This window comes from Poromitra crassiceps, assembly GCF_964638095.1.
Source record: "Poromitra crassiceps genome assembly, chromosome: 3".
NCBI classification, from domain to species: domain Eukaryota; kingdom Metazoa; phylum Chordata; class Actinopteri; order Beryciformes; family Melamphaidae; genus Poromitra; species Poromitra crassiceps.
The window spans coordinates 11105933-11132398 of record NC_139625.1 but is presented as its reverse complement, the minus strand read 5'-3'; the positions used below and the strand labels follow the sequence as shown (position 1 = coordinate 11132398).

Here is a 26466-nt window from a genome sequence, read left to right as displayed (position 1 = left end):
GAGTATAATGTACTTTGTTCAGCTCTCACACATATACAGAATGCGATTCAACTACCAAATTATGTGATAACAAACTAATGAAACTTATCATGGTCTATAAAATATTGCACGCTCTCTGTCCAAACTATTTTTTACCAAGTACTTCCAGTTTGTTCGGGACACCCATTGCCTGAACACGAGAGCTAGCATAGAGAACTTGAAACTACCCAATCTGAAAAGCAAAGTTGGTAGAAGTGCATTCCTTTATACCGGGGGAGAGGAGTGGAACAAGATCCCCAACTAAAATTAAACTAAAAATGTTTTTGTTGACCGTTCCATTTTGGTTTATTGATGTTATGTGTTCTATTTGGTCTATGCTGCGGTGTATGTCCTGTTTTTATAAGATCAGGGACCATGTTGGAAATAAGTGTTTTGCACTTTTACATGTCTTATCCCTTGGATTTTGTCTGCTATATCCATGAAATCAATCAATCCATCAATAACAAATGCAACAATAAATGGAAATATAAATATAGAAATTAATAAACATGCACCAACAATAGTAAAACAATTGAATGAAAGGGGGAGATGCTGCAATGGTTAAAATGTAACCATATCACTGAAAAGCTCTATAACCTATTTCTTCATTTAAGGCTTGGAAAAGTCACAGCACGAAATATAAATACCCTCCAAAGTTTTGAAGAAAGTCTCACCCTCTAGTGGTGAGTCTTGATATCTGAAAAACAAAAAGGGCCTGTCAACTCTTACATTTATTTTCATTGTCATGACACAAAAAAATCAAAGACTGCAATGGCCACTTTAGACTTTTTAAACTTTTATTTTATTTTTTATACCAGAAAGTTTTTTTTTGCATTTGGCGTCATTTACCATTTTGAATGGAAACAAGTTGAGTATAAAAACAGAACTAATAGTGCCATGTGTAAATACACATTCAACATACTGGCACACACCAAGTCCACATTCGCATACAGTGGTAACGGAAAACAGGCATCACATCTTTGCAGATCCTTAATATATTCTGCACTAATCAGAAAACGCTTACAGTATGCACCATACAAACTATAAGTAGCTATCTACCATCACATTCTTCTGCACTAAAACATTATATTGCGTAACGGAATTATTTCAAATTAGAAAACAACAATAAAAAAAGAACCGTTTTTGCCTTTGGTAAATATAGGCCAACAGGGCCCATTGCTCTTCTTTCTTTTCAGTGCAAGTCTTTTTCTGAGCTGGTAAGGTTAAGGCATGCAGCTTAGGGCTTAGCTTAGTCCGGAGAACGGATGGTTTCATCTGCCATCATGAATCCAACGTGACTGTCCTCCTCAATAGTGCAAAGCGTGCCAAACTGCCTGCTCTGCACTCCAGCCAGATCGAAGGTGACCATGTATTAACAATCAAGTTGAACCTGCCCAAAAATACAGTCAAACACATCGCTCCATACAAATGTGTGTGTGTCTGTCTACTAACTGTAGTGTCATACTGTTTGTTTATTTACACGCCACACCAACGGGGGGGCGCATGAAGATTGAAGAGGTCACTGTAGGGCCACATGATTTCTGCAAAACGGAAATAAAACGGACGGAATCATGGAATTTGGTCATAAAAACCAATCAACTGTAAAGCATGGGATATTGCAGAATTTTCCACAATTTGGCTGAAATTGGTTAAAAAAAAAGTAGGCCTAATTATTGTAGTAAAGCTAAATGATTTCATAATTGTAAAATAGAGAAAGAAGGGAATATCCGCACACTGGAAACAGCTCCAAATATTTAATGAGGACTTAGGAAAATGTTTCGACCCACGCAGTGGGACTTCGTCAGGCATACTTGTAAAATAGGCCTAGAGAAATAATTCAGTTTTTGACTGGGGTGTTTAATGGATTTGATATGGCCCTAACTCATGGCCACACTTACAGTATGGCCGTAACTGGAACCAGAATGTGGTGGACACCAGAAATAGAAGGGAAAAAAAGCTGTGGTGAAAAGAGCGACAAAGGTGGCCGAGGGAAGCATATGGAGATGGAAATAATGGCAATGAACTGGAAAATATGCTTTTTAAAAAGGCAACACAACTAATCATGTGACATTTTAGACCAATTACAGATGGTCACACAGTGGATTGTGAAGAATAAAGGGGCAGTTCACCCCAAAATCAAAAATACAGTATTCTCAGCCTTTGGTGCTCAAAGCGCCAAAAAAAAAAAAAAAAAAAAAAAATATATATATATACCGATATATATATATATATATATATATATATATATATATATATATATATATATATATATATATATATATATATATATATATATATATAATATATGTGAAAGAGTCAACAGCAATATCTCTTTCTAGAAATCATGACCCAGTTACTCAAGATAATCCACAGACCTTGGTGTGAGCAGTTTCATGTAGCAACTATCTTTCTTTTCGACTTTTGTCGAGTGCCATCCAAGTTCCATTGTATTCGAGAGAAGTCCGAAAACTCTAGGGCCGATATCTCCAAAACTCGGCAACTTGCACCAGAACCATTTAGATGGAAGTAAGAGGAAAACTATGTATTTTTGATGTGGGGGTGAACTTTCCATTTAAAGCAGACACTCCAGGGAATGGAAAGCATTACAAACTGTATTTGTGCCACGTCCGATAAGAGGCTGGGTTTCACGGCCAGCTTTCTCTCCTCAGGAGCCATGGCAGAGCTGGACGGCGCTGCCCGGGACCTGCTCGCTGGTGTCGGTGTGGCTCAGGTCCTCGGCCGTGTCTCCAAAGCCGTGGTAGTGACCGTAATGCAGGGAGTCTCCGCCGTCACCCGCCATCAGGCCCCAGGCTGGCCGCTGCGAGATACAGCTGCTGGGGCTTCCGCTCAGGTGCAGCGAGCCACACATGTCGGCCGAACAGCGGCGCCCGGGATCTCCTGCTACCTACGATACGATAGTACGTAATTGTTAAATTCACCGGATGTGACGTTTCTGCTCATTCACGAGCTTGCCTCTCTGCACTTCAGCCATAACTACAAACAGAGAAGAAAAGTCCATAGGCTGAGGGCTAGCGTTAGCTAAGGAAGCTGAGTCCTGGGCTATTAGATAATGTTAGCTTGCTTGCTACCGTGGCTATATCCAACGTTAGCTAACATAGCTAATTGATTTAGAAGCTAGAAGCCCCACTAATTCATGGAATACCGTCTTGTGTGGATAATGAAACGGTCGTAAATATGCCTGACGTTCTATCGTTATGCTTCTGGAACATTGTTTGGCTGCAGTAACAGATCAAGTCCTATAGAGTACTGCAGGACTGACGTATTTTTGTAGTTGTTGGATCTTCAGGGGAAAAGTGAATGGGGTTTTAGAATCGAGATTTCGCTTATTATGCATAAAATAAGGTCTGTGGTTAACAAAAGTTTATGGGAGTGGTAATTTGTGTTCAGCAGGATAATCTTCACAAACGTGAATTACGAAGCTTTTGAAGCGTTTTCTGAAAGTCATGTTTAAAAAAAACGCAATTACGTTTCAAAAGTCATAAAACTGATTCACGTTTGTGAAGATTATCCTGCTGAACACAAATGACCACTCCTATAAACCCCATTCACTTTTGCCCTGAAGATCCAACATGCTACTTCCAGACTCATTCCTGCAGTGTTCTATTCGGGTGCCACTGAGCGCGCTTGGTCGCGTCCCAGCTCACACTAGTCCCAGGGGAAGCAGGCCGCTCCTGGCTCATACTAACATCATGCTATCCACTTCCCCACAGCCAACGCAAGCCAAAACACAACTAAACACGCCACAATAACATCTGCAAATTCATCCAGAATCCTTCCCTGATCCGGGGATGATCTGGCTGAGAAATTGGCCAGGTTACAAGTTTGCAAGTGACATTTTTTATCAGCTAACGTTACAAAGCAACCAACACCGGTCTGTGCTGTCAGCCTTCTTGCTGTGTTGGCCAGGCAGCCGCTGGGCTTGCGCTGATGCGCATGAGCCCAGTTACTCTTAACTGCCACCGGTGTCAGTAAGAGTCAGAAGTTACACATAGGGCCTTTAAAAACACAACACAAAGATAGTCATCGCACCTTTAACGTGCATTTGGTCTTAGATTAAAGGGATAGTTTGGTTTGTTTGAAGTGGGGTCCTATCAGCTAGTAAGATACACTAACTTAATTAGGTACAGTGTTCTGGAGGCTGGGCGCATTGTGGAACAAGACCCGGCACTCAGAGCAGCAGCCAAACCAGCCTTTTCTCTGTAAGTACGTGGGGTCAAAACTAAAACATCATTTAGCCACCTAAAACAACGCCCACCTAAACAAATCGATATCTGTGTACATGCACACTCTATTTTGACAATTTTCAGCGCTTTACTTTTCCGCAAAACAGCAGTTTCATTCGGCACTGCTTTTTCTCCCAACCGTACAACTACCGTATTCCTCTGCTAAAAGCCTGCACAAAGCCGCAGCACTGGATTACTCTGCAGATCAGCTGTTATTTGGGGGTATTTTATTTCTCCCTGCAGACCTTTTTCACCATTCCCAGGATAAATTGTGGAAAACGTCCCAGACCAGAGAGGCCAGGTGACTTGTTGTCTCTAAAGTAAGTCAGTGTTTTATCTCTCTCCTGTTTTGTAAAGCGCGGCTCTGTGCTCTGTGCTGGCTTTTAGCGGAGGAATACGGTAGTTGTACGGTTGGGAGAAAAAGCAGTGCCGAATGAAACTGCTGTTTTGCGGAAAAGTAAAGCGCTGAAAATTGTCAAAATAGAGCGTGCATGTACACAGATATCGATTTGTTTAGGTGGCCGTTGTTTTAGGTGTTTTAGGTGGCTAAATTACGTTTTAGTTGTTGACCCCCCGTACTTACAGAGAAAAGGCTGGTTTGGCTGCTGCTCTGAGTGCCGGGTCTCGTTCCACAATGCGCCCAGCCTCCTGAACACTGTACCTAATTAAGTTAGTGTATTGAACTAGCTGATAGGACCCCACTTCAAACAAACTGAACTATCCCTTTAAGCTCCATATTAAGTTTTAGGATTGACTGGTGCACAAAAGAGTGCTTCAATCTAACGTTATTAAAAGGTGGGATATATATCCTATATCTTTGGTTTGAAGGTAACAGGTTGTATTCGCTGTTCAGGGTGTGGTTGACCTACTGTGAGCAGATTTTTAATTGGTGTGGAAGTTCTGACTTTAAAGTAGCAGACAAACACTTGTACCATTGCAATACTGTAGAACACTCACTAATAACGGAGGTAAAAAATAAAGAAAGAATTTGTCTACCTCCTGATTGGCTGGTAGCGAGGCCAGAGTGCTCTCTGTGGACTGAGCAGCCCATTGTGCGGAGAGGCTTCTCGGCCGCTCGACGTCGCCCGCGTCGGCATGAGGCAGCATTTGATGATGACCGTTGGTGGAAGTGTCAGCGGGGACAAAATGGCTGCCAGACATGGTTTTGGTGTCATCATCTGGCATAAAGAAAGAAGAAGAAGAAAAAGACACATGGTTGAAATTCAGTGGTGAGGAGTTGCAATGAACATCCTACACCAGTAGGTGTCAAACCTTTTGGTTTCAGTACCCCCTTTCCCTGATTTCTGAATTCAAGTACCCTGTTTACCGGGGGGGGGGGGGGGGGGGGGTGCAGTGGTAAGCACTGTCACCTCACAGCTAGAAGGTCCTGGGTTCGATGTCCACCTGGGACGCTGTGAGCGCTGAAGGAGTGCGTGCTCGTCCGCATGTCCTCGAGTGCCAGCCGCCCGGGTGGGGTCATCAAAAAGGGCCTTTCTGTGTGGAGTTTGCATGTTCTCCCCATGCCCCCTGGGGGTTTCCTTCATATAGGAACCCCACACCAAAACATGCAATATCCTGGTCGCTGATGTGGTGCCTCCTCTGGTAGTTAGGGGCGCCTGTTGGGAGGGAGGGGAACTCGTTGGGATAGCGTGATCCTCCCACGTGCTATGTCCTACCGGTGAAGCTTCCCCTGTCAGGTGAAAAGAAGCAGCTGGCTAACTGCCGATGTCTCGGAGGAAGCATGGAGCCAGTTTCGACTCTCCCCAGATTGGCAGAGGGTGGAGCAGCAACCAGGATAAATAAATTAAAAAAGTAGCACTAACGGGGGATAAAAATGGGATAAAAATTCGGGGGATAAATTCGGGGGGATTCGGTATAAAAATACCCGACTACAACATTTTGCTTAGAAAACTGCAAGGGAAAACGATAGCATATTGATGCAATAAATTAATGATACCCCACCTTTTGTAGAATATAACAATACAAAATAAGAAATGGAGTGAAAGAGTTGCAATTAGTGCCTCCTCCTGACTGAGCAGATTTAATTTAACGTTTCACTTATTTTCATGATTTAGTCTTACATTTTTTCATTTTCCCCCTTTTCTCAAGTACCCGCTGGAGGTACTACAGTGACACCCAAGTTTGGGAACCACTCGCCTAAAGGTAAATCATTTCTCTAGAGGGGTTCTCAGAGTTGTGATAACTGAGGGCCAATTTAGGGACCCAACTTTGGATTGAGGGCCGTCCAAAAAATAAAAAATAAACAAAAAGAACACACAATATCTCTTATAACCTGTTCTAGACTAAAACTCATGCCAGTTGTTGTGTTTTCTAGAGGAGAAAATAAATCCCATTTGTCCATTTGTAGATGTTTTCACACACACACACACACACACACACACACACACACACACACACACACACACACATACACACACACACACACACACACTCTCTCTCACTCACACACACACACACACACACACACACACACACCCCATATCTGCCAACATTAAGGCCGTTTCACACAGAAACAGTACGAATGTGCAGGTGGAATGCGGTACGGAATTGCGTGCGAATTTTCCGCATTGCAACCTATACACACAGGTCTGGTGCAAATTATTCTTATTCCCAGGTCCAATTTCCGTCAGCGGAAAGAAAACAGAAGAAAACATCGTCAGAAGCATCTCCCATCCCATTACATAAGAGTTCACCTGATCTTCCTCTCATTGAGTCATGAAGCGATCCCAAACCTGTCAAATCTTCTTATCCAGCGTGGCCATTCTGCTGGGTTTGAACAGTTGAATGTCTCTGGGTGTAACTGAAAAGCCCTCGCTACCATCTCTAACTTTATTCCCTCATTTCATGTTGAGGAGAATCTTTTGGTTTCAGTCTGCTGTCTGCTCACTTCTCCTCACATGCAGGCCTGTCTGTCTCGCTCAGAGTCTGAGCAGCAAGGTTTGCCTAGCAACTCGTGATTAACGCCCGCTCCCGCGAGATTTGTGTTGGGTCCCTCGGGACCCGTGGGAGCCCCGTCTCGTTGCAAGTAACCCCTCTATAAGGAAACCTAACCTGATGCATTACTAAAAATATTAATGTTGACAGATGTTTACGGCTCGATATCTCGTTGTGCTAAGAAGGGAAAGGCATTATATTAAAATATCGATATTGGGATTTATACCAGTATCGATATATTGATTTTTTTTCCACCCAGCCCTACTTCAAATGCTTTCTCAGTCTCTGCACGTGAAGAAGACATCAGAAGTGTGTTATAGTCCTAGATGAGTTGTGTGGTTTGGGTTGTTCTTAGTACTCACAGCCACCAGAGGGCAGCAAGTGAGCAGGAGTGATCATTTATTTCTGGGGGGGGGGGGGGGGGGGGGGGAAGGACAGCACTCCAAGTGGAATACTTTCTATTGCCACACGGACATTTCGGGCAGCAGGCCTTCCTCAGCGTGTGAAATGGCAGTAACACACAGGCAGGGCCCGAAATTAGAGCCCGCCACCCGCCAATGGCGGGCATATTTTTGCTTTGGCGTGTTAGATTTGGCATCTGTCCGCCACGTGGCGGGTCGCAAAATAGTCGTCATGTAATATTAAAACTGTGTGTAGCCGGCCTGTGTCCACCTAGCGTATTTTTCCCACTGTTAAACGCTGGGAGTGTGCTTCGGAGCGCTGATCCCAGCCACAATATACAAGGAAGCAGTCTGAAACGTAAGGTTAGTTTAACGTTAGTGCGTTCAGCGCAGTAGTATAACACGAGTGCTTCCTGAGGCTGTTTCATTCTCTCCCGTATAGGCTACCAAACATGACTCTGGAATGAAATGCAGTCGTCAATTTCGTGACAGCCTAACGTCGGGCGAATCAATAAATGAATTAATCAATCGCTCGCACTTGTTGCCGACACTCGTATGATACAGTATATATGAGGAGATAATAGTTATGTGTGTTTTGCTGCGCAGCTGGCACAAGTGCTTTGTGAGACTGTTTCATTCTGGCTCTGCCGTCCGTATAGGCTACCAAACATGACTGGAGGGGAATGGAATGCAGTCGTCAATTTAGCGGAGGTAAGAAGCTCTTTTAACCTCTGCTAAATTGACAGCCTACATCGGGCGAATCAATCAATGAATCAATCGCTCGCGCTTGTTGCCGACCTCGTATGATGAGGAGATAAATCAAAATGCTTACCACCAATAAAGCCGAAGCGGAGCCAAGAACGAGTGCAGGAGAGCTAACGCAGGTGCCAGGTGTGAGTGGGAGAGAAAGGTGTGTAGCCCAAGTTGTGCGCTGTCTGCACTGAGACTGTCGCAGTTATTACTTTTAGCTGGGGTTTTTTTTTTTGCAACAATTTAAGCTCAAGATTGACTTGACATGTATTGATAAGATTGACTTGACATGTAGGCTATTGATTAATCAATCATCAATCAATATATTAAAATAATTTGCTTCAAATTTTACTCTGCCCTTATATTTAAGTGTGTATTCTTCAACGTAATACCTTATCTACTTGAAATGTACTGAAAAAAATTGATATATATGGATAGCCTATATGTGACACAAAAATGCGTTTTTTTTTTTTGGCCGGTAAGAAATATGCTTGGCGGGTAGATTTTTCCATCTACCCGCCACTGGCCGGTGGGTCAAAAAGTTAATTTCGGGCCCTGCACACAGGTGATTCACAGGTGGGTCTAATTATAGAGCTGCACAGACGGCACAGCAAGTCAAATTAGAAGACCTCTTATAGAAATATCTGGGCGGAGTTTGAAAAGCATTGGTCATTTGAAAGTCACTTTCCAATATGTGCCAATATGGACTCACTACTTCTTTGACTGACGTAGATATAGGATAGGTAGACATAAATGCTGAGAGAAGCTAATAAATATGCATTGTTATAGTTTAATAACACGACAGCATGGAGTGATTAGATCTACCTCGACCTGTACAAACTAAAGCAGACCTGGAGAAGATCAGTCGAGAGCGAGTCAAAGATGACCGGGCGGACGTGGGCCCAGCTGAAGAAGTCTGCCCAAAACTGCCCAGACCGTTGGCATAGGGCCCTATGCTCCATTTAGGAGCCTACAGGAATAATTCAAGGAAGTCAATACTATAGATCCCCCCCCCCCCACCCCTGTCATATCACCAATGATGTCATAAATCACCAATGATGACACAGACAGTAATGAGGTAATAAATTGCAGATGATGCCATACAGTTCTAGACTGCTTGGCCTGGTTGTTAGGATGACGTCATCATTCCTACTTTGATGTCGTCATTCCTACTATGATGTCATCGATCTCTGATGATGTCACAAACGGTAGTGATGTCATAGCACAGGTGATGTCATGTTCGGATCTATAAAGGCCCGTTCCGGCAGGCTCTCGCGGGTGATTCATAAGCTAAACTTAGATCACGTCAATCTCTGCAACCGTTCCCCAACCTCGAACAAGTGCAAACCTAGCCATCAAGTTCCACAACCCCCTACTTCTCAAGACTTACCAAGTTCGCCTCGGCCATCAACTACCCGCAAATAGATCCACATGTCTTCCGACACCAACCCCGACAGTATGAATCACTCTCAAATGGATTTAGCGGGCACCCCAATCAAGGAGGAAGGTCCCGAGAGGCCAGCTACCCGGCCGGCCGCTTCAGCTGACCCACCAGGCGGTCAGCTGGATATCTCCACTCTTCCTGATATCTCCCCCCATCCTATCACGTTCGGAGACTTGCAGGCAACTCAGCGAGAGCAGGCCTCTATTCTGCGAGACCTTTTTCGTGTGCTGTCCAAGGCCGATGATCGGCACGCCCTCCTGGTTAGCACAACCCAGGCACTGACTTCCCTTGCCGTGGAACTGGTTGGCTGGCTAGATCGTCTCGACGGACTAAACCCCCCTGAGGGTGTCATTCCGCAGCCCCAGCTTCTGAGCTGGGACTGCGAGTCTGGGGACTGGGTGTCATTCCCAGCCCCAGCTTCTGAGCGATCAGTCACCCCAACCCAAACACCGGAGGTTTCCAGTGCAGCCACGCCTCTTGCTCCCACCGTGCCGGCGCCGCAGCAGCTGGTTGTGCCACAGCACGTGCCCCTGCTGGGTGCTGCTGAGTATGGAGACGATTTCAAGGAGAGGCTCGCAGGTTTCCTGCGGGCCGAGGGCATGACGGTAGAGGACCTCCAAAGGTCATTCCCTACTGCTCCCGTGCCTCTTATTCCTCCTGCCGCTGCCTCTGCTTCCGGACGGCCGCCTCCAGCTCCTAAGGGCATACTCTGGGGGGGAGTTAGTGTCATCCCAAAGCAAAGGCAGCCACGTCTGAACACCAGCAACCATCTGTACCGTGATCAGACTGGCAGGGTTCGCATCACACCAGAGGAGAGGCAGCGCCGTTTGGACACCCGGAGCTGCCGGTACTGTGGTCGAGCCGGGCATTACCTCTCCTCCTGCTCCCGGCGTCCAGTAAGTGGGTCCACCACTCGCCGGCCCGTGAGACTCTCAGCGGGTCAAGGCTCTAAGAGTCCAGCCCCAAAACCCGTACGGTTGGGCAGCGTTCACGTGACCCAGGAGTGGCAGTGTGTCTCCAAGAAGGTTAAGGAGTTGGAGAAGACTGTAGATCGTCTCATTGAGAAGTTCAATCACTGCCTGCAGATCAGCTCCGTCCCCCCGCAGGGGGCCTCCGAGTCTGCTGGCCCTGAGGCACAACCTGTGGACCTTCCCCTCGCCGAGTCTGAACCCACACGTAGGTTCCAGCTTGATGCTGGGAGGTCCCCGTAGTGTCGTCAGCCCTCGGTCAAGAGCAAGAGCAAAGAAGAGGCGTTTAAAGGAGGAGACGGTGGGTGTCCTCCCCAAACTACAGGTCGGGAGGGCAGGCCTCGCTGAGTCAGATCCCCCTGTGGCTCTGCCTTCGGAGACGGCGGCATTTGACCCTTTTGATGGTCTCCAGCCTCCCATGTTTGGATCGTGCCCCGGGGGATGGCCGGCTCCAGAGGATCCACCAGAGCCGGTAGAAGTTCTGTCTACGTATCGGTCTATCTATGGCTTCGATATCCAGTATTAGGGAGGAGCACCTCCACTGTCCTACACCCCCTTTGGGGTCTGACCACCTGCATCTAACCACCTGCTGAAGAGCACCTCACTCTCCTACACCCCCTTTGGGGTCTAACCACCTGCATCTAACGACCTGCTGAAGAGCACCTCCACTGTCTGGTCCCCCCTTTGGGGGTCTGGCCACCTGCGTCTGACCTCCTGCTGAGGAGCCCCTCCACCAGAACCTTAGGATTTTCTGTTCTCCATATGCCATCCTTGATGGCCTCATTGGACGCCAGGTGGCGTCCGTTGAGGGGAGGGTACTGTTAGGATGACGTCATCATTCCTACTTTGATGTCGTCATTCCTACTATGATGTCATCGATCTCTGATGATGTCACAAACGGTAGTGATGTCATAGCACAGGTGATGTCATGTTCGGATCTATAAAGGCCCGTTCCGGCAGGCTCTCGCGGGTGATTCATAAGCTAAACTTAGATCACGTCAATCTCTGCAACCGTTCCCCAACCTCGAACAAGTGCAGACCTAGCCATCAAGTTCCACAACCCCCTACTTCTCAAGACTTACCAAGTTCGCCTCGGCCATCAACTACCCGCGAATAGATCCACATGTCTTCCGACACCAACCCCGACACTGGTAGCAAGGTCACTATAATGATGTCATGTCACATAATGTGTGTGTGTGTGTGTGTGGGGGGGGGTTTATATACGTTCACACTCGAGCAATTGTGATGTCATCAGTGAGACACAGTGAGATCAACACGCCCAATTCTAGTATAGATTGGGGGGTACTGGTTCGAGTTCAAGGACAGTGGATGGATAAATCCAGAAGGAGGGGTTAATGCAACATAAAGGATGCCAATGCCATAAAACACCACAGAAGTATAGATTGTGATAAGTGATGTCATAAATCACTGATGTCACAACATTCTTCTTCTTCTAATGGCTTTCCGGCAGAATGGATGCCTTGCGGCACATTGCTGCCTCACAGAATATTACACAAATTCCAGACTCGGGGTCCGCCCCCTCCTCAATGTTCCTCCGCCTCGCTCTCCTCTTCGACCGCCGTGTTCCCGTAATTCGTGGCCCTCGTGCCAGCACGCCCACCTCCCTCGCTGCTTGACGGCTCCCGCTTCGAATCCTGCTCGACGGTCACATTGACCGAAGATGTCATATACATTGTGACATCATCGGTGATGTCACAAATACTTATAAATTAGACGAAGGCATTGCAATGGCGGCATTGCTCGGACACCTGCAATATGCAGGCTCTTATTCCCCTTATAAACAAGCTCCAAGATGTGTTCAATACAGTGGGAGCGGATATTATACAGCTGCCGCAGATAGCAGTGGTGGGGAGCCAGAGCAGCGGGAAGAGCTCACTGCTGGAGAGCCTGGTTGGCAGGGAGCTGCTGCCCTGTGGGACGGGCATCGTAACCAGACAACCACTCATACTGCAGCTGGTCCACCTCCACCCTGGGGATGTCAGGAAGAGCGATGACAGCGGCAAAGAAGGTGAAGAGTGGGGGAGGTTTCTACACACCAAAAATACGATCTACACCGATTTTGATGAAATCAGTCAAGAAATTGAAAATGAAACGGAGAGAATATCGGGGAATAATAAGGGGATCAGTGACGAACCCATCCACCTGAAGATCTTCTCTCCTCATGTCGCCAACCTCACACTGGTGGATCTGCCAGGAATCACCAAGGTGCCCGTGGGGGATCAGCCAAATGATATCGAAGTTCAGATCAGAGATCTAATCCTGAAGCACATCTCCAACCCCAACTGCATCATCCTGGCAGTCACTGCTGCTAACACAGACATGGCCACCTCAGAGGCCCTCAAGGTGGCCCGCGAGGTCGACCCTGATGGCCGGAGGACACTGGCCGTGGTGACGAAGTTGGACCTGATGGATGCTGGCACTGACGCCATGGACGTTCTAATGGGCAGAGTCATTCCCGTCAAACTGGGCCTCATTGGAGTCGTCAACAGGAGTCAGTTGGACATCAACAACAAAAAGTCTCTGGCTGATGCCATTCGTGACGAACACGGCTTCCTGCAGAAGAAATACTCGTCTCTTGCCAATAGAAATGGAACCAAATACTTGGTCAGGACCCTCAACAGGTTACTGATGAATCACATCAGAGACTGTCTCCCGGAGCTGAAGACACGGATCAACGTCCTGGCAGCTCAGTACCAGGCCCTGCTCGGGAGCTACGGCGAACCTGTTCAAGACCAGAGTGCCACCTTGCTCCAGCTCATCACCAAGTTCGCCGCAGAGTACTGCAACACGATAGACGGCACCACCAAATACATCGAGACGGCAGAGCTGTGCGGCGGGGCAAGAATTTGTTACATCTTCCACGAGACATTTGGCAGAACGCTGGAGTCTGTGGATCCTCTGGGAGGACTTGACACCATAGATATCCTAACAGCCATCAGGAACACCAGCGGCACGCGCCCGTCCCTGTTTGTGCCCGAGGTTTCCTTCGAGCTGCTGGTGAAGAAGCAGGTGAAGCGCCTGGAGGAGCCCGGCCTGCGCTGTGTGGAGCTGGTCCATGAGGAGATGCAGAGGTTTATCCAGCACTGCAGCAGCTACAGCACCCAGGAGCTGCAGAGGTTCCCTAAGCTCCACCAGGCCATCGTGGAAGTGGTCACCTCCCTCCTCAGGAAGAGGCTGCCCGTCACCAACGAGATGGTGCATAACCTGCTAGCCATCGAGCTGGCCTACATCAACACCAAGCATCCAGACTTTGCCGACGCCTGCGGGGTCATGAACAACAATACAGAGGAGTCGAGGAGGAACAGGACAAGAGAGCTGCCCACCGCCGCGGTGCCCCGAGACCAGGCTCCGGCAGCACGGCCCCAGGAGGAGCAGGACGGCACGAGGGGGAGGGGGATGCTGAAGAGGGGAGAGGAGGAGGCCCCGGGCTCGGGAGCTGGAAGCCCCCTTAAAGGAGCCAGCGTCAACCTGCTGGATGTGCCCGTGCCCATCACCAGGAAGCTGTCGTCACGCGAGCAGCGCGACTGTGAGGTCATCGAGTGTCTCATCAAGTCCTACTTCCTCATTGTTCGCAAGAACATCCAGGACAGGGTGCCAAAGGCCGTGATGCACTTCCTGGTCAACCACGTGAAGGACAGCCTCCAGAGCGAGCTGATTGGCCGGCTGTATAAGTCCGGCCTCCTCAACGAGCTGCTGAGCGAATCGGAGGACGTGGCCCAGCGACGCCAGGAGTCCGCAGACATGCTGCAGGCATTGGAGAAAGCCAGCCAGGTGATCGCTGAGATCAGAGAGACACATCTGTGGAAGGAGAACTCTGATGATTTGTTATCTTGCTGCTACGCAAGATAACAAGCAAAGGAACCGTAACGGAACCTTGCCTGTCAGATAAGAACTTCGAAACTGCTCATGTGTTGTCGTATACAAGAGATTCTGCTCTGACATCTAAAAAGATAAGCCCAATGTTTAGACCAGTGTTCAAGCTGTTCATACGGTCTAAAAAGACGCAAGTTGAAGACTCTTTAGTTAAGACAGAAGTCATGTTACAAAACTGACGAATAAGACGACAGACCTTGTTTCTTTTTAGATGTGCTCGTCAGTCAAAAAGGTTGTGCAAGGTAAATTGTTCTTCTTTACTGTTTTAGTTGTAGTCAGATAAGACAAAACCAAGATCTGTTTACAACAAAAATACTAAATTCCTTGCACTTTTGTCCTTGTGAAAAGCCCCGATGAGATTGTTTGTTTAGGACAGGTTTAGTTAGGTCCACGGCAACGGACAGTCAGAACTGCACAGAAAACCATCTGTGCCAAACTGCCCTCCATGCAGGAACTGTACTCCTCCAGAGTAAAAAAAAAAAAAAAAAACGGACAGAAAAGATCACAGACCCATCTCACCCCGGACATGATCTGTTCCAACTCCTCCCCTCTAGTAGGCGCTACAGAGCACACTGTACGCCAAAACTACCAGACATAAAAACCGTTTCTACCCACAGGCCATCACTCTGATCAACACTTAATATCTTTCACTTGAACACTTTTGCAAACACTGGAATCACTTTGAACACCTTGCGAACTTGAACAATCAATGTGCAGTAAACTGTAACACCTACCCCTGTGTATATAACCCACCCTCTCCCACATACACACACACAAACAACTGCTATAGGTTTACTGTGAAATAACGGCACACCACACACACACACGCTCACACACACACACGCACACGCTTACACACACACACACACACACACACACACACACACACACACCATTTGAAATACGTTTTACTGAGTAATACCTGTGCAATATGTGACTCAAAGATAACTAAATAAATTAAATAACTGCAATACTTGATACCTGATTGTTTATGTATACAGCTTATTTATACATAGCTAGCTTATTTATACATACTTTACATACATTCCTTTCATACACATTCAAAATATACGCTTTTTTCATACACTTATAGTTATTATTATTGAATTGTATATAGTAGTTAATGTAAATGTTTAATTATCCTTTGTTTGTTGTTATTGTTTGTTTTAGCCTGAGCATACATTTTTCTTTGTGTGTGTGAGTACATTGAGAGTTAAGCAAACCGGAGCAAATTTCCTTGTATGTGCACATACTTATTGGCCAATAAAACTGATTCTGATTCCATAAACCAGAGGTTCTCAAATGTTTTTCAGCCAAGGACCCCTTATAAGATAGAAACTATACCGGGGATCTGATTTGTGATTTTGGGCTCAGCTTGTTTCCACGGTAACGTGCTTGACATTTAAATTGATAGGTTTGTCAGGTTAGAATGTAATCCATGAAGCATTTTAGATTTAAAGCATAACATATTTTCGTTGAACTATGAAGCTTTTGCACACACCCCCCCCCCCCCCCCCCCCCCCACACCACTGAAAACTGTTTGCGGACCCCCTGGCAAAGTGCCATGGACCCCTGGGGGTCCCCGGACCCCCATTTGAGAACCACTGCCATAAACAACAACAGCGGATCCATTTGCTGTTCTCAAGAGTTGTAGCACACAATTCTGGGCCTATAAGCAGTCTCTCACCCATTTTCTTCCTTGTTTGAATATGCCTAGTGGTCATTTTACTTGCTCAGGGGAAATCATTTCACTCATCCAAAGTATGGTGCTGACATTAAGGTTAGAGGCAGGATCACATGTAACACCAGATATGTTGTTTACTTGTTGAAATGTCCGTGTACTTTATACCATGTTGGTGAATCAAAACGCCAGTTAAAAACCAGAATCTGTGAACACAAATTTTCTATACGCAACCATGATGAGAAATCATCAGTTGCGAGACATTTTAATAGCTTGAAACACAGTTGGAGTGACCTGCATTATATGGGCATTGAAACAGTGAATATATGCAACATAGAGGCGGTAACAAACAAAATGTTCCTTCAGAGGGAGGAGACCTATTGGATTCAGTCCATTAATACCCTCATTCCCAATGGATTGAATGAGGAGATTTCATTTACTTTTTGTGTGTGAAGTGAACAGGACTGTTCTTGATGTATTATGTTTATCAATTATGTGTATACCTGCATTGACATTACTGACTCCCCCTGCTGGCTTTTACTTGCTGTGCAGCTCTATACTTAGACCCACCTGTGAATCACCTGTGTATAGAGAGCCGCAGTAACGAGTCCGGAAATCATCGATGCTAACAGTCCTGGTTCTTCACTGTTTTCGCCTATGGGGGTTTTGAATGGGTTTTTGGCGCGATGCTTCTAATAATCTCTCTGGGCAACGCTGGCTTAATCAAACGCAAACCAGTGTTTAGTAATATCATCTTCACACACGAGGACCACTTTTATGAGTTTTGAAGCTTTTACGTGCCGTTAAAAGGGCGGCTAGCTAGCAAACGGCTAAATGAGACTACACTGTTCAACATCACTAACATCACCACTTCAAAGGACGAACGCGGAAATTCTCTTCCCTCACCTCGTTCAGCCCGGGGTAATCAGTGCACGGCAGCGCACACATCAACAACAGTCCAGGTTGAGTGCTGACGTGACGTGGAAGCCTATGCGACAGTGTGTAGTTCTGGATTAGTTTAGCTCGAGCTTTTTACTTCTAGGGCTCGCATTTACACTACAAAACTCATGAAAGTGGTCCTCATGTGTGAAGATTATCCGACTGAACTCTGGTTCGCGTTTGATTAATCTTGCGTTGCCCAGAGACCGTATTTGAAGCATCGCGGCAAAAACCCATTCAAAAATCCCATAGAACCAGGAAGTCCGGGACTTCCGCGTTCTGACTACAAAAATACGTCATCCCTGCGGCTCTCTATTACTGCCATTTCACACGCTGAAGAAGGGCTGCTACCCGAAACGTCAATGTGGCAATGAAATGTTTTCAACTTGGAGTGCTGTCCTTCTCCTTTTTTGACAATTGACCTCTTCAGGATGCAGCACCCAGTTGTTATAATATGAGTTGAGCGCGTTTTGTTTGACTTTCCATTTATTTCTGAAACCTCCGTCTGAGGACCAGGGACCACGGGAGTAGCGTACCTGTCTACCAACACGGGGCTTGCAGGTTCACGGCCCGTGTTACCTCCGGCTAGGTCCGGTGTCCATACAGGCACGATTGGCTGTGTCTGCACTGTGGGAAGCCGGATTGAGGGTATGTGTCCAGGTCGCTGCGCTAGCGCCTCCTCTGGTCGGTCGTGGCATCTGTTCGGGTCGGGAAGAGAACTGGTGGAAATAGCGTGATCCTCCCACGTGCTAGGTCCTGCGGGTGAAGCTCCACGCTGTCAGGTCAAAAGAAGCGCCTGGCAACTGTGCACATGTGTCGGAGGAAGCATGAGTCTAATCTACGGCTTTCCCTAGATCAGCAGAAGGTGGAGCAGCGACCGGGGCGGCAGGGGGGAAATTCGCCAAGTACAATTGGGGAGAAAATGGGTGAAACAAAAAGAAAAGGATACTAGTCCATAACTGAATTTGAGGACAGGAATAAATAAACTTGGAAAACACAAGTTTTCCAAGGGCAAAAACAAGCAAACCCATCAAAAAACGAACCAACCAACCAATGAACTGCAACAGATGTTGATCCCTTTTCCTAAGATAATTCATGTTATACTTGTAATTACCACTAGGAGGCTGACAACATATTTTCCCAGTTGGTAGGTTGTATTTTTGTTAAGTCTGATATGTGGTGAACGCAGCATTACATACAAGACCTGCACCGCATTCAAGTGGGTTGAGATAAAGGCCACTAAAGATAAGCATATTATGGTCTGTACATGGAGTCGTGCTGGGACTGCTTTAGCAGCAGGCTCACCTGAGTTCAGGTCCTGTGCACACTCCACGTTCATGCTCTCCAGCTGCTCGCCACCTCCATTCTGCATCTGCATCCATACATCTACACATACAACAGGCAACATTTACTTACTTTGAGTTATAAGGAAAACAAGTCAAATAAACAAGCAAGGCAAACTGCTATATAGATATTATACCATATAACTGTCCATGTTCCAGATCTGGAAATGAATGATAAAATTCAAAAATGTTTATAGTTTTAAGTTATTCCCTCATTTTTTTCCATGATTCACATCTGTCAATAACTTTCTGTCTCAGTAACATCTGCTTCTACTGATACTATGGCTACTATTGTTGGAATAGAAGTGTGTGTGTGTGTGTGTGTGTGTGTGTGTGTGTGTGTGTGTGTTTTGAACCAGTAGCCTAACCCTAACCCCTGGTCTAAACGATTAATGCAGTATTAAAAAAAATAGTTTAAATACGATTAATTTCCTATCGATCGACTAATCAATTAATCGACTCATCGCTGCAGTTCCACAGTACTTACTATCAGTTCTGGCTTTCTTTATGTGAACGGGCTCGATGTCATCCAGCAGCCTCTTTCTGTTGGCCACCCGGATGAGGAGGGCCTGGCCACAGGGGGCGCTATTTCCATTCAGCGCACCGTTTGCATGGAATCCATTGAGTTGAAGGAGGTGGTTTTGGGCATTGGAGAGGAGTTGAAAACACTCCTGGAAGCCCTGAGCGTGGGCCAGGTCAGCTGCTGTCAGCCCGCTAGCGTTCCTGAAGCTAAATAACAAGAGAGAAGGTGTCAGAAAACCACACAAACTAGTGGCTACCATTCTGCCTACTGTCTGTCACAGAAACTACAGCAGTCGCTACCATTCTGCCTACTGTCTGTCACAGAAACTAGTCTCTACCATTCTGTCTACTGTCTGTCTGTTTGTTAAACTCCCCTACTGACCCACTTTCCTCAGGATGTGTTAAGAGTACTCTGAACAAATAAGTAATATTGCAATGGGAGGTTATCAGTACATCAAACAGATGTCAATGATGACTAGAGATCAAGTCAACTGAATTTTGTCAATAATACGTTGGAAAAAATTGGATACCGAGGCATCCTGGTGGCTATGGCGGCATTCACACCAAACGCTATGGAAGTCATGTTGAGAGCGTTTCCATTGCGCACAAAACAGCGCACAGAGCGTTTTTGTGTGTGCTTTGTTTTGTTTCCCCCTGCAGTCATGTGCAGTACAGTTCAGGACACAACGAACACACGGACGGTAGCCAGCTGGTTTCATCTGTTTGATGTTGTTGACTGTGAACATGAAAGCCAGATTATTGCCAATTCTGGGAGCAGCGGAGGTTGAAGATTCCTCTGGGAGGAGAAGAGGTAGGAGAAGTGGAAAAGACTAACAGCTTTTCCTACAAATGTTCAACTTTTTTCAGCTTAAAACGCCCAGAGCGTTCCTTGAAAGAGGAGCACGCTTAGCGAGTCCTTACATAGAGAATGAATTGCAGAAAGACGCTGGCAGCTCAAATGAGCGCATTGTGTGTGAACACCACCTAAGACTCATAGCATGTAATCATGACGTCCTGGATTCAAATTCAGCCAAGGACCTTTGTTGCATGTCACCCCCCCCTCTCCCTTGCGTTCGTCCTGCGTCTCTCCAATGCTGTAATACAACATGGTGAACAAGCAAGTAACGTCACATGACAACGATGACTGCTTTGCTAAGTTACTTCACTTGAATAGCATCGTAGTAACTTTCCCACAGCACAGGGACACTAGTTTGTCAACCAGTGCAGGGAGAGTGGGATCCCGTTCCAAGACGTGGACTATGGATCGGTCTCCGTCCATCCGTTAGTCACACTGAAGTCACGTTGACTTGCCTCTAGGGGGCGACATTGACAATGAATGGGACTGACCCAAAGGTGGAACGACATCACAGGTGGGGGGACAACTTGTGTTTACTATTTTGCTTGTTTGACTACTGGAGTCCACCGTCAAGAGACAGATTGCAGCTCTGTCTATTGCAATCCTTCTTTTACTCCAATCTGAATGTATCTCTGGAGAGGACGTTGAAACGGTGTTGAACGTCACATAGCGCATCTGGTTAAAGTATGGACCCTTTATGAAATTCAACATGGCATGCAATCCTTTTGTATTCAAGTAATATTGAAAGTTCGGTTATTGAGTCAACTGGTCGATTCTTCGTTGATTCAAACTATTTTCTCCCATTGTCCTGGGATCAACTGGCTCCGTTTCCTTCCCACCTGTCTCTGAATAAAGAAAACGAGTACTGAAGATGAGTGAAGTGCTCCCCTTCTTTTTTGGACTTCTTCTGACACTTGAAGTTTGTGTCTACAAGAAAAAATCTTCGTAAAAAGAATCATAACAAGATCATCAAATCAAAGACCTCTTTGATTTTCACTTTTATTACGATCACGTGTAAATCCAAAAAGGTTTTGAAAAGATCACCATGCTTTCTAGATGGCTTTGAAGCCCAAAAGCATCTGCCCGACTTGTTGAAGAACTTCAGTCAGCCGGGTCAAGGTTCTGCTGAATCACCCGCTAAATGTTTATGAACTTATTATTTATGTATGAGCTTCTTAGTTTTGGTCTCTGAATAGGAGACCAAAATCATTCAGCGATGCCACCAGAATATGAGAAAGTGTTCTTGCTTGTTTGCTGGAAGTCAAGTTCTAGATGTTCTCACACCATGTCCTTACAGTATCCTCATCTTCATGGTGACAGCAGACATGGGACCAAGTCACTTTGGTCCAAGTCTCAAGTCCCCATCTCGGGTTAACAGCATACAATGAAGATCCTCAAGAAGAGTAAGGAGTGAAATCCTGGAAGACTTGAAGAAGCAAGTTTCAAGAGGGACCTTACACTGGAGGGAAAACGTATTTTGGACCGCTATAAAACATAAAAGCAACACGTCAAAATGTTGGGAGATTCGCCTATTTGCTATATTCTCGATAGTGAGATGAGAAGATATAGATGCCCTTCTCTTCTCTGTGCGTGCAGTAGAAAGTAGCGACGCACCGCTCCTGCTAGTTAGCTTAGCACAATGAGTAGTCTGCAGAACAGGCGAGCCTACCCCGTTCAAGACACCAACTACACATTCCAACAACGCCAAAACTCTCTTACCGGGCATTCACCACACTATGAAATAATAATGTAAAATTACGAGACATAGTTGTTATTTTCAAATACAATACATAGGCGGAACTACTTTCCTGACAAAAGCGGAAGTTCCGGCTATGCATTTGCTTCAAGAATGACTATGTCTCATAATTTTACATTAGTATTTCATAGTCTGGTGAATGCACGAGTCACAACATGTACATAACACTACATGAGAGCATTGTGGCGTTGTTGGAATATGTATTTGGTGACTTAACGAGGGTAGGCTACCAGTCATTGTGCTAAGCTAACTAGCAGGAGAGGTGCGTCGCTATTTTCCACTGCACGCACAGAAGAGAGAAGGGTATCTATTATTCTCGTCTTACTATCGGGAATATGGCAAAATAGGCAAAACTCCCAAAAATGATGGCGTGTTCCTTTAAGAACTATCACCCCAATTTACATCTTTGGACATTAAATAAAAACTATATTGATGTTTGACAATCTCCCACTGCAATGTTTTAAAACATGTCTAAAAATCCATGAATGAACAAAATCTTGATTGTTAAAGGGATAGTTTGGATTTATTTTTATTTTGATGTGGGGTTGAGTTGAGGTACTTGCTGACAGTCAGTGTACTACATGCAGTACAATGCAGCCATCAAAGTCCCAGTTTGGAGAAATGGAGACCGGCCGCGTCAGACAAGTAGAGCTGTCTGCTGAGTGTGAACAGGTTCACAAGCAAAAACGTGAGAAACAAACAAAATGCTTCTATAGTGCTCACCTGGCATAATCCAAGTCTCCACAAGCCCTGAGATGCCAAGTTGACTTGAAAAAACTTAATTTGCACCCTGTTTTTAGCTGAAATCTGCACTGTAGCCTGGTTGATCCAACAATAAGAGTGGAGCACCACTTTCTGGAGCACCTCCTGGCTACAGTACAGATTTCAGCTAAAAACCCGCTGTAAATTACGTCTTTTCAAGTCAACTTGGCATCTCAGGGCTTGTGGAGACTTGGATTGCACCAGAATGGAAGCATTTTTTTTCTTTCGATTTTCTTCTTCTTTCTTTCTGTTGTTGTGGTTTTTGCTTGTGACCATACTCAGCAGACAGCTCTACTTGATGCGGCCGGGCTCCATTTCTCCAAACTAAGACCACGCTGACTGCATTCTACTGCATGTAATACACTGACTGTATGCAAGTACCTCATAATCTCAATATATCTCCAATATCCAATTAATTGAATAAGGCCATACTTTGGTTACATAAAAAAAATAGAGTAAGTGGCATTCAGTTAATGGCCATAGAAATAGTATGATGATATAAAAAAAAATAAGCTTTTTAAAATTCATATTCCAAAATAGGTGGTTTGTTCATTTGGCTGGTAGATCATCTGGGCTAATATATTACCTAGCATCCGAGTGGAGGAGGAATCGATACATGAATTTCAGTACTATTCTATCTACATAAAAGTTTGTTTTTAACACTCCACTGTTTAAAAGTGTGATCATTTCAAAGTTGGGAAATTATTTGAAAATTATCTGGTACAGTATATTACAATAATGTTTCACTTTAACATGCAATGTGAAGAGGACATTAGCTAATAGCCTCTGGCTATATTTTGCTGCTTATTAAACACTAGTCAACTAGCTTCTACTACAGTATTACAATGTTTGTAATTTAGTACGATTATTTATTTAAAAAAAAATCCAGAATGGACTGACTTTTGTATGGCCAAAATATACAATATGTAGAGATCTGTCATTCATGGATTTAGATTTAAAAAGATCTAACCATCTGTTAGGACTGTTTCACCACCTGTAGTAGCTTTTGCACAGAAACCAAAAACAACAATAAAATGCAATTAAAGAACACAATCACTTTATGATTACCGTAATTTAATCAAGACATCAGTTATGCCAACCTAATCCCTCTGTCTGTACCCATATATAAAATTAAACGTCTCCTATCACAGGCTCTGAATTGTATTGATATATATAAATATTGGCTAGTCATTTGAAGGGCTTTCTCAATACCAGACAAAATATTTTAGGGGGGGACGGGGACAAGGGGACAACTTGAGTCTTAATATGTTCCTTTAAAATAATGGAAAATGAGTGACCCACTGTTTTTAGATAATAAACTGTCAATATGGTAGTTGATACAGTATCAGTTATCAAAACATGATAAAACATTAAAATGGGCCATAAAATATCTCACTACTATAGTAATAAGGCGAGGGGTTCCGGGGCATGCAGCTGGCATGCACGAGCGAGGCAGTGGGGTATGCTAGAAAGGAGCGTGTGCGTTATTTCTAGTTCATATAAAATGGCTTCGGTATTACCGTATGTACATTAGTAAGGGACTTCATTACAATAATCAAAATCATATATATATATATATATATATATATATATATATATACTGTATATATATACATATTTATAAAACGGCTCTCAAATCAAGCAATCTGATTGGTTCACAGCCATTGTATAAATCCCGTAACCCACTCTCATAACCCATGGCCATGGGTTATGAGTTGCCATGGCAACTCTCTTACTAAAAGGCTTTGGTTACCTCAAATGACAATGTAGAAAAAACAAATGGCGGAGACAGCTGTCAGATCCTTGTGAATCGATCTTCGCTTATAACTTTACTAATACTTCGCAGAAAATTATGTTTTGTACAAGAATAGACGCGGGCTAATGTCTTCTTTGCAAAAAAAAGGCTGTTAACCCCGCATTTAACCCCGTAACGTTAGTTGGTGTCGGGCTTTGCAGAAAGCTCTCAGCTTCTCAGCAAGCGCTGAGAATGCAGCGCTGCGCTCGAGCTGCGTGTCGGGCTTTGCAGAAAGCTCTCAGCTTCTCAGCAAGCGCCAGGATTGGCCAATGTCAACTTCAGTCTCCAGAACGATCCAATCAAATCACCCGCACGTTCTTGCGGTCCCGCCTTACAGTAGTGTTTCAACTGACTCTATCAGAATGCAATGCCAGTCGGACTTATAGTATTATTATTATTATTATATTATCATACTTGGAAACCTGCGGCCTCGTGGGATAACAGCTGATCAGCGGGATATATTTGCCACAACACACGCAGCTCGAGTGCTATATTGCTTAAATATACTGTATATATATGTGTGTGTGTGTGTGTGTGTATACACACACACACACACACACACACACACACACACATGCAGTATTTGTTTTTTTAACAGGCAAGTGTTCATTTATCATACTGTATGTCAGCTATCTAATACAGGTAGCCTAAGTCATGATTGAGCATTCTTTAATTTGACTACGATGATTCAATTTAGAATAATTATAAAATCGTGTCTTGTCTGGTGTTGAGAGTTTGGCCACCAAAATGAATGGCACGCTTCAATGATCAGGGTTTCTACAGGGTTTAAATTTAAAGCTTCCAGAATTCGTTTACATTTGATTCATTTTGGTTGGAGTTCAGTGTAATTTATTCCGATAGTTGTCTTGACCCTACTAACTGTGGCATGTCACTCTGTAGATGATTTCTTCACGGCTACAAATATCAGAATTTGAGATTACAGGGGGCTAAAACAGAAAATGATTTGATTTGATCTGTATAGCACATTTGATACAAAAAATGTTGAGTAATGTGCTTTACTTATTACTTTTTTGTATATATGTATGTATGTATGTATGTATGTATGTATGTATGTATGTATGTATGTATGTATGTATGTGTGTATACGGTAATTCATTTACATTTCCAGACCTTTGTAGAAATCCTGAATTAAAAGCCATGAAGGCTGTCAGCCGAATCCTAACTTTGGGACAGAACCTGTTTAAGGAACCATTTCATTTTATACATACCCTGATACGCTTTGCTTTGATAAGACATTTCCCCCATCTAATCTCCTCTATTCCCAGAATAATCCAGCAGAACATTCCTTCAACTGAACTCCTTCTGATTTCTAAATCCTCAGGCGTGTCCAGTAATCTAATACTTCATTAGCTAGCACAGTGTCTGAATTAGAAGAGATTCAAAAATAACTTGTAACTAAAGCATGCAGGTCTAGACATGACTATCATGACTGCTCTCCTAGCATTAAAACCAATCGCTGTAGGAAATACCTCGCCAGTTTGCCAGTGTGTAGAAACTGTAGGAGGCGATAGTGAGAACACTCATTGTAAGATGTTCGCTGAAGCACTTGTGGCAGATTCTGCAGTGCCTATTTGGATTGCTCCCGCTTTCTGGGATTACTTGAGAAAATCAAGTCAAATGTTCAAATTCAATAGCTGCAAAACATGAAAATGTGTGCCATCTGTTTTTCTGTGCCAGCACAATTTTGCAATTCAATTCTTATGATATCATTGCCTTATCTTTACATAAAAGTATATTATCTAAAAAAAAATACAAATCTAAATGAAGAGTTGAAACATTCAAGATATGGTGGGTCCAATGAAAACAACAAAAAGTTGAAAACTGTAAAAAAAAAAAAATCACTCTAGCCTTCTGACTGTCCCTGGGATTTTGTGTCAGTGGTGACATTTCCTAAGGCTGAAAAGCTCATGACATGGAAAACCTTTACCTGGGGTTTTCATTTGGATTGAAACATTGATTTTCAAATTAAGCACTGCTCATTTGGTTTCTCTTGAAGTTAGAACCAAATCATCATGCGATGATTTATGACGTAAGATAAGAGACACGATAAAGCGACTGACCAAAATCTCAAACCCACGGAATACTACGCAAGCCAACATCTGATATCTATGCTAGCT

General features: G+C 44.6%; 1 protein-coding gene and 1 pseudogene across 2 annotated transcripts in view; one reads left to right on the top strand and one right to left on the bottom strand.

The window, feature by feature from the left end:
- Positions 1-2402: 2402 nt before the first annotated feature.
- ankrd10a (ankyrin repeat domain 10a) overlaps positions 2403-26466 on the bottom strand; it is a gene marked incomplete at its 5' end in the record, with an annotated part of 45458 nt that continues 21394 nt past the window's right edge. The window contains 4 exons of the mRNA XM_083634344.1: positions 2403-2923; positions 5259-5440; positions 18600-18680; positions 19125-19366. Coding sequence (XP_083490470.1) covers positions 2684-2923; positions 5259-5440; positions 18600-18680; positions 19125-19366 — 745 coding nt within the window. The 3' untranslated portion in view covers positions 2403-2683. The remainder of the gene's footprint in view (positions 2924-5258; positions 5441-18599; positions 18681-19124; positions 19367-26466) is intronic.
- Positions 12557-14650, top strand: LOC310774187 (dynamin-1-like protein pseudogene; annotated as a pseudogene). The gene has a single exon. The product of its transcript is annotated as a dynamin-1-like protein pseudogene (transcript).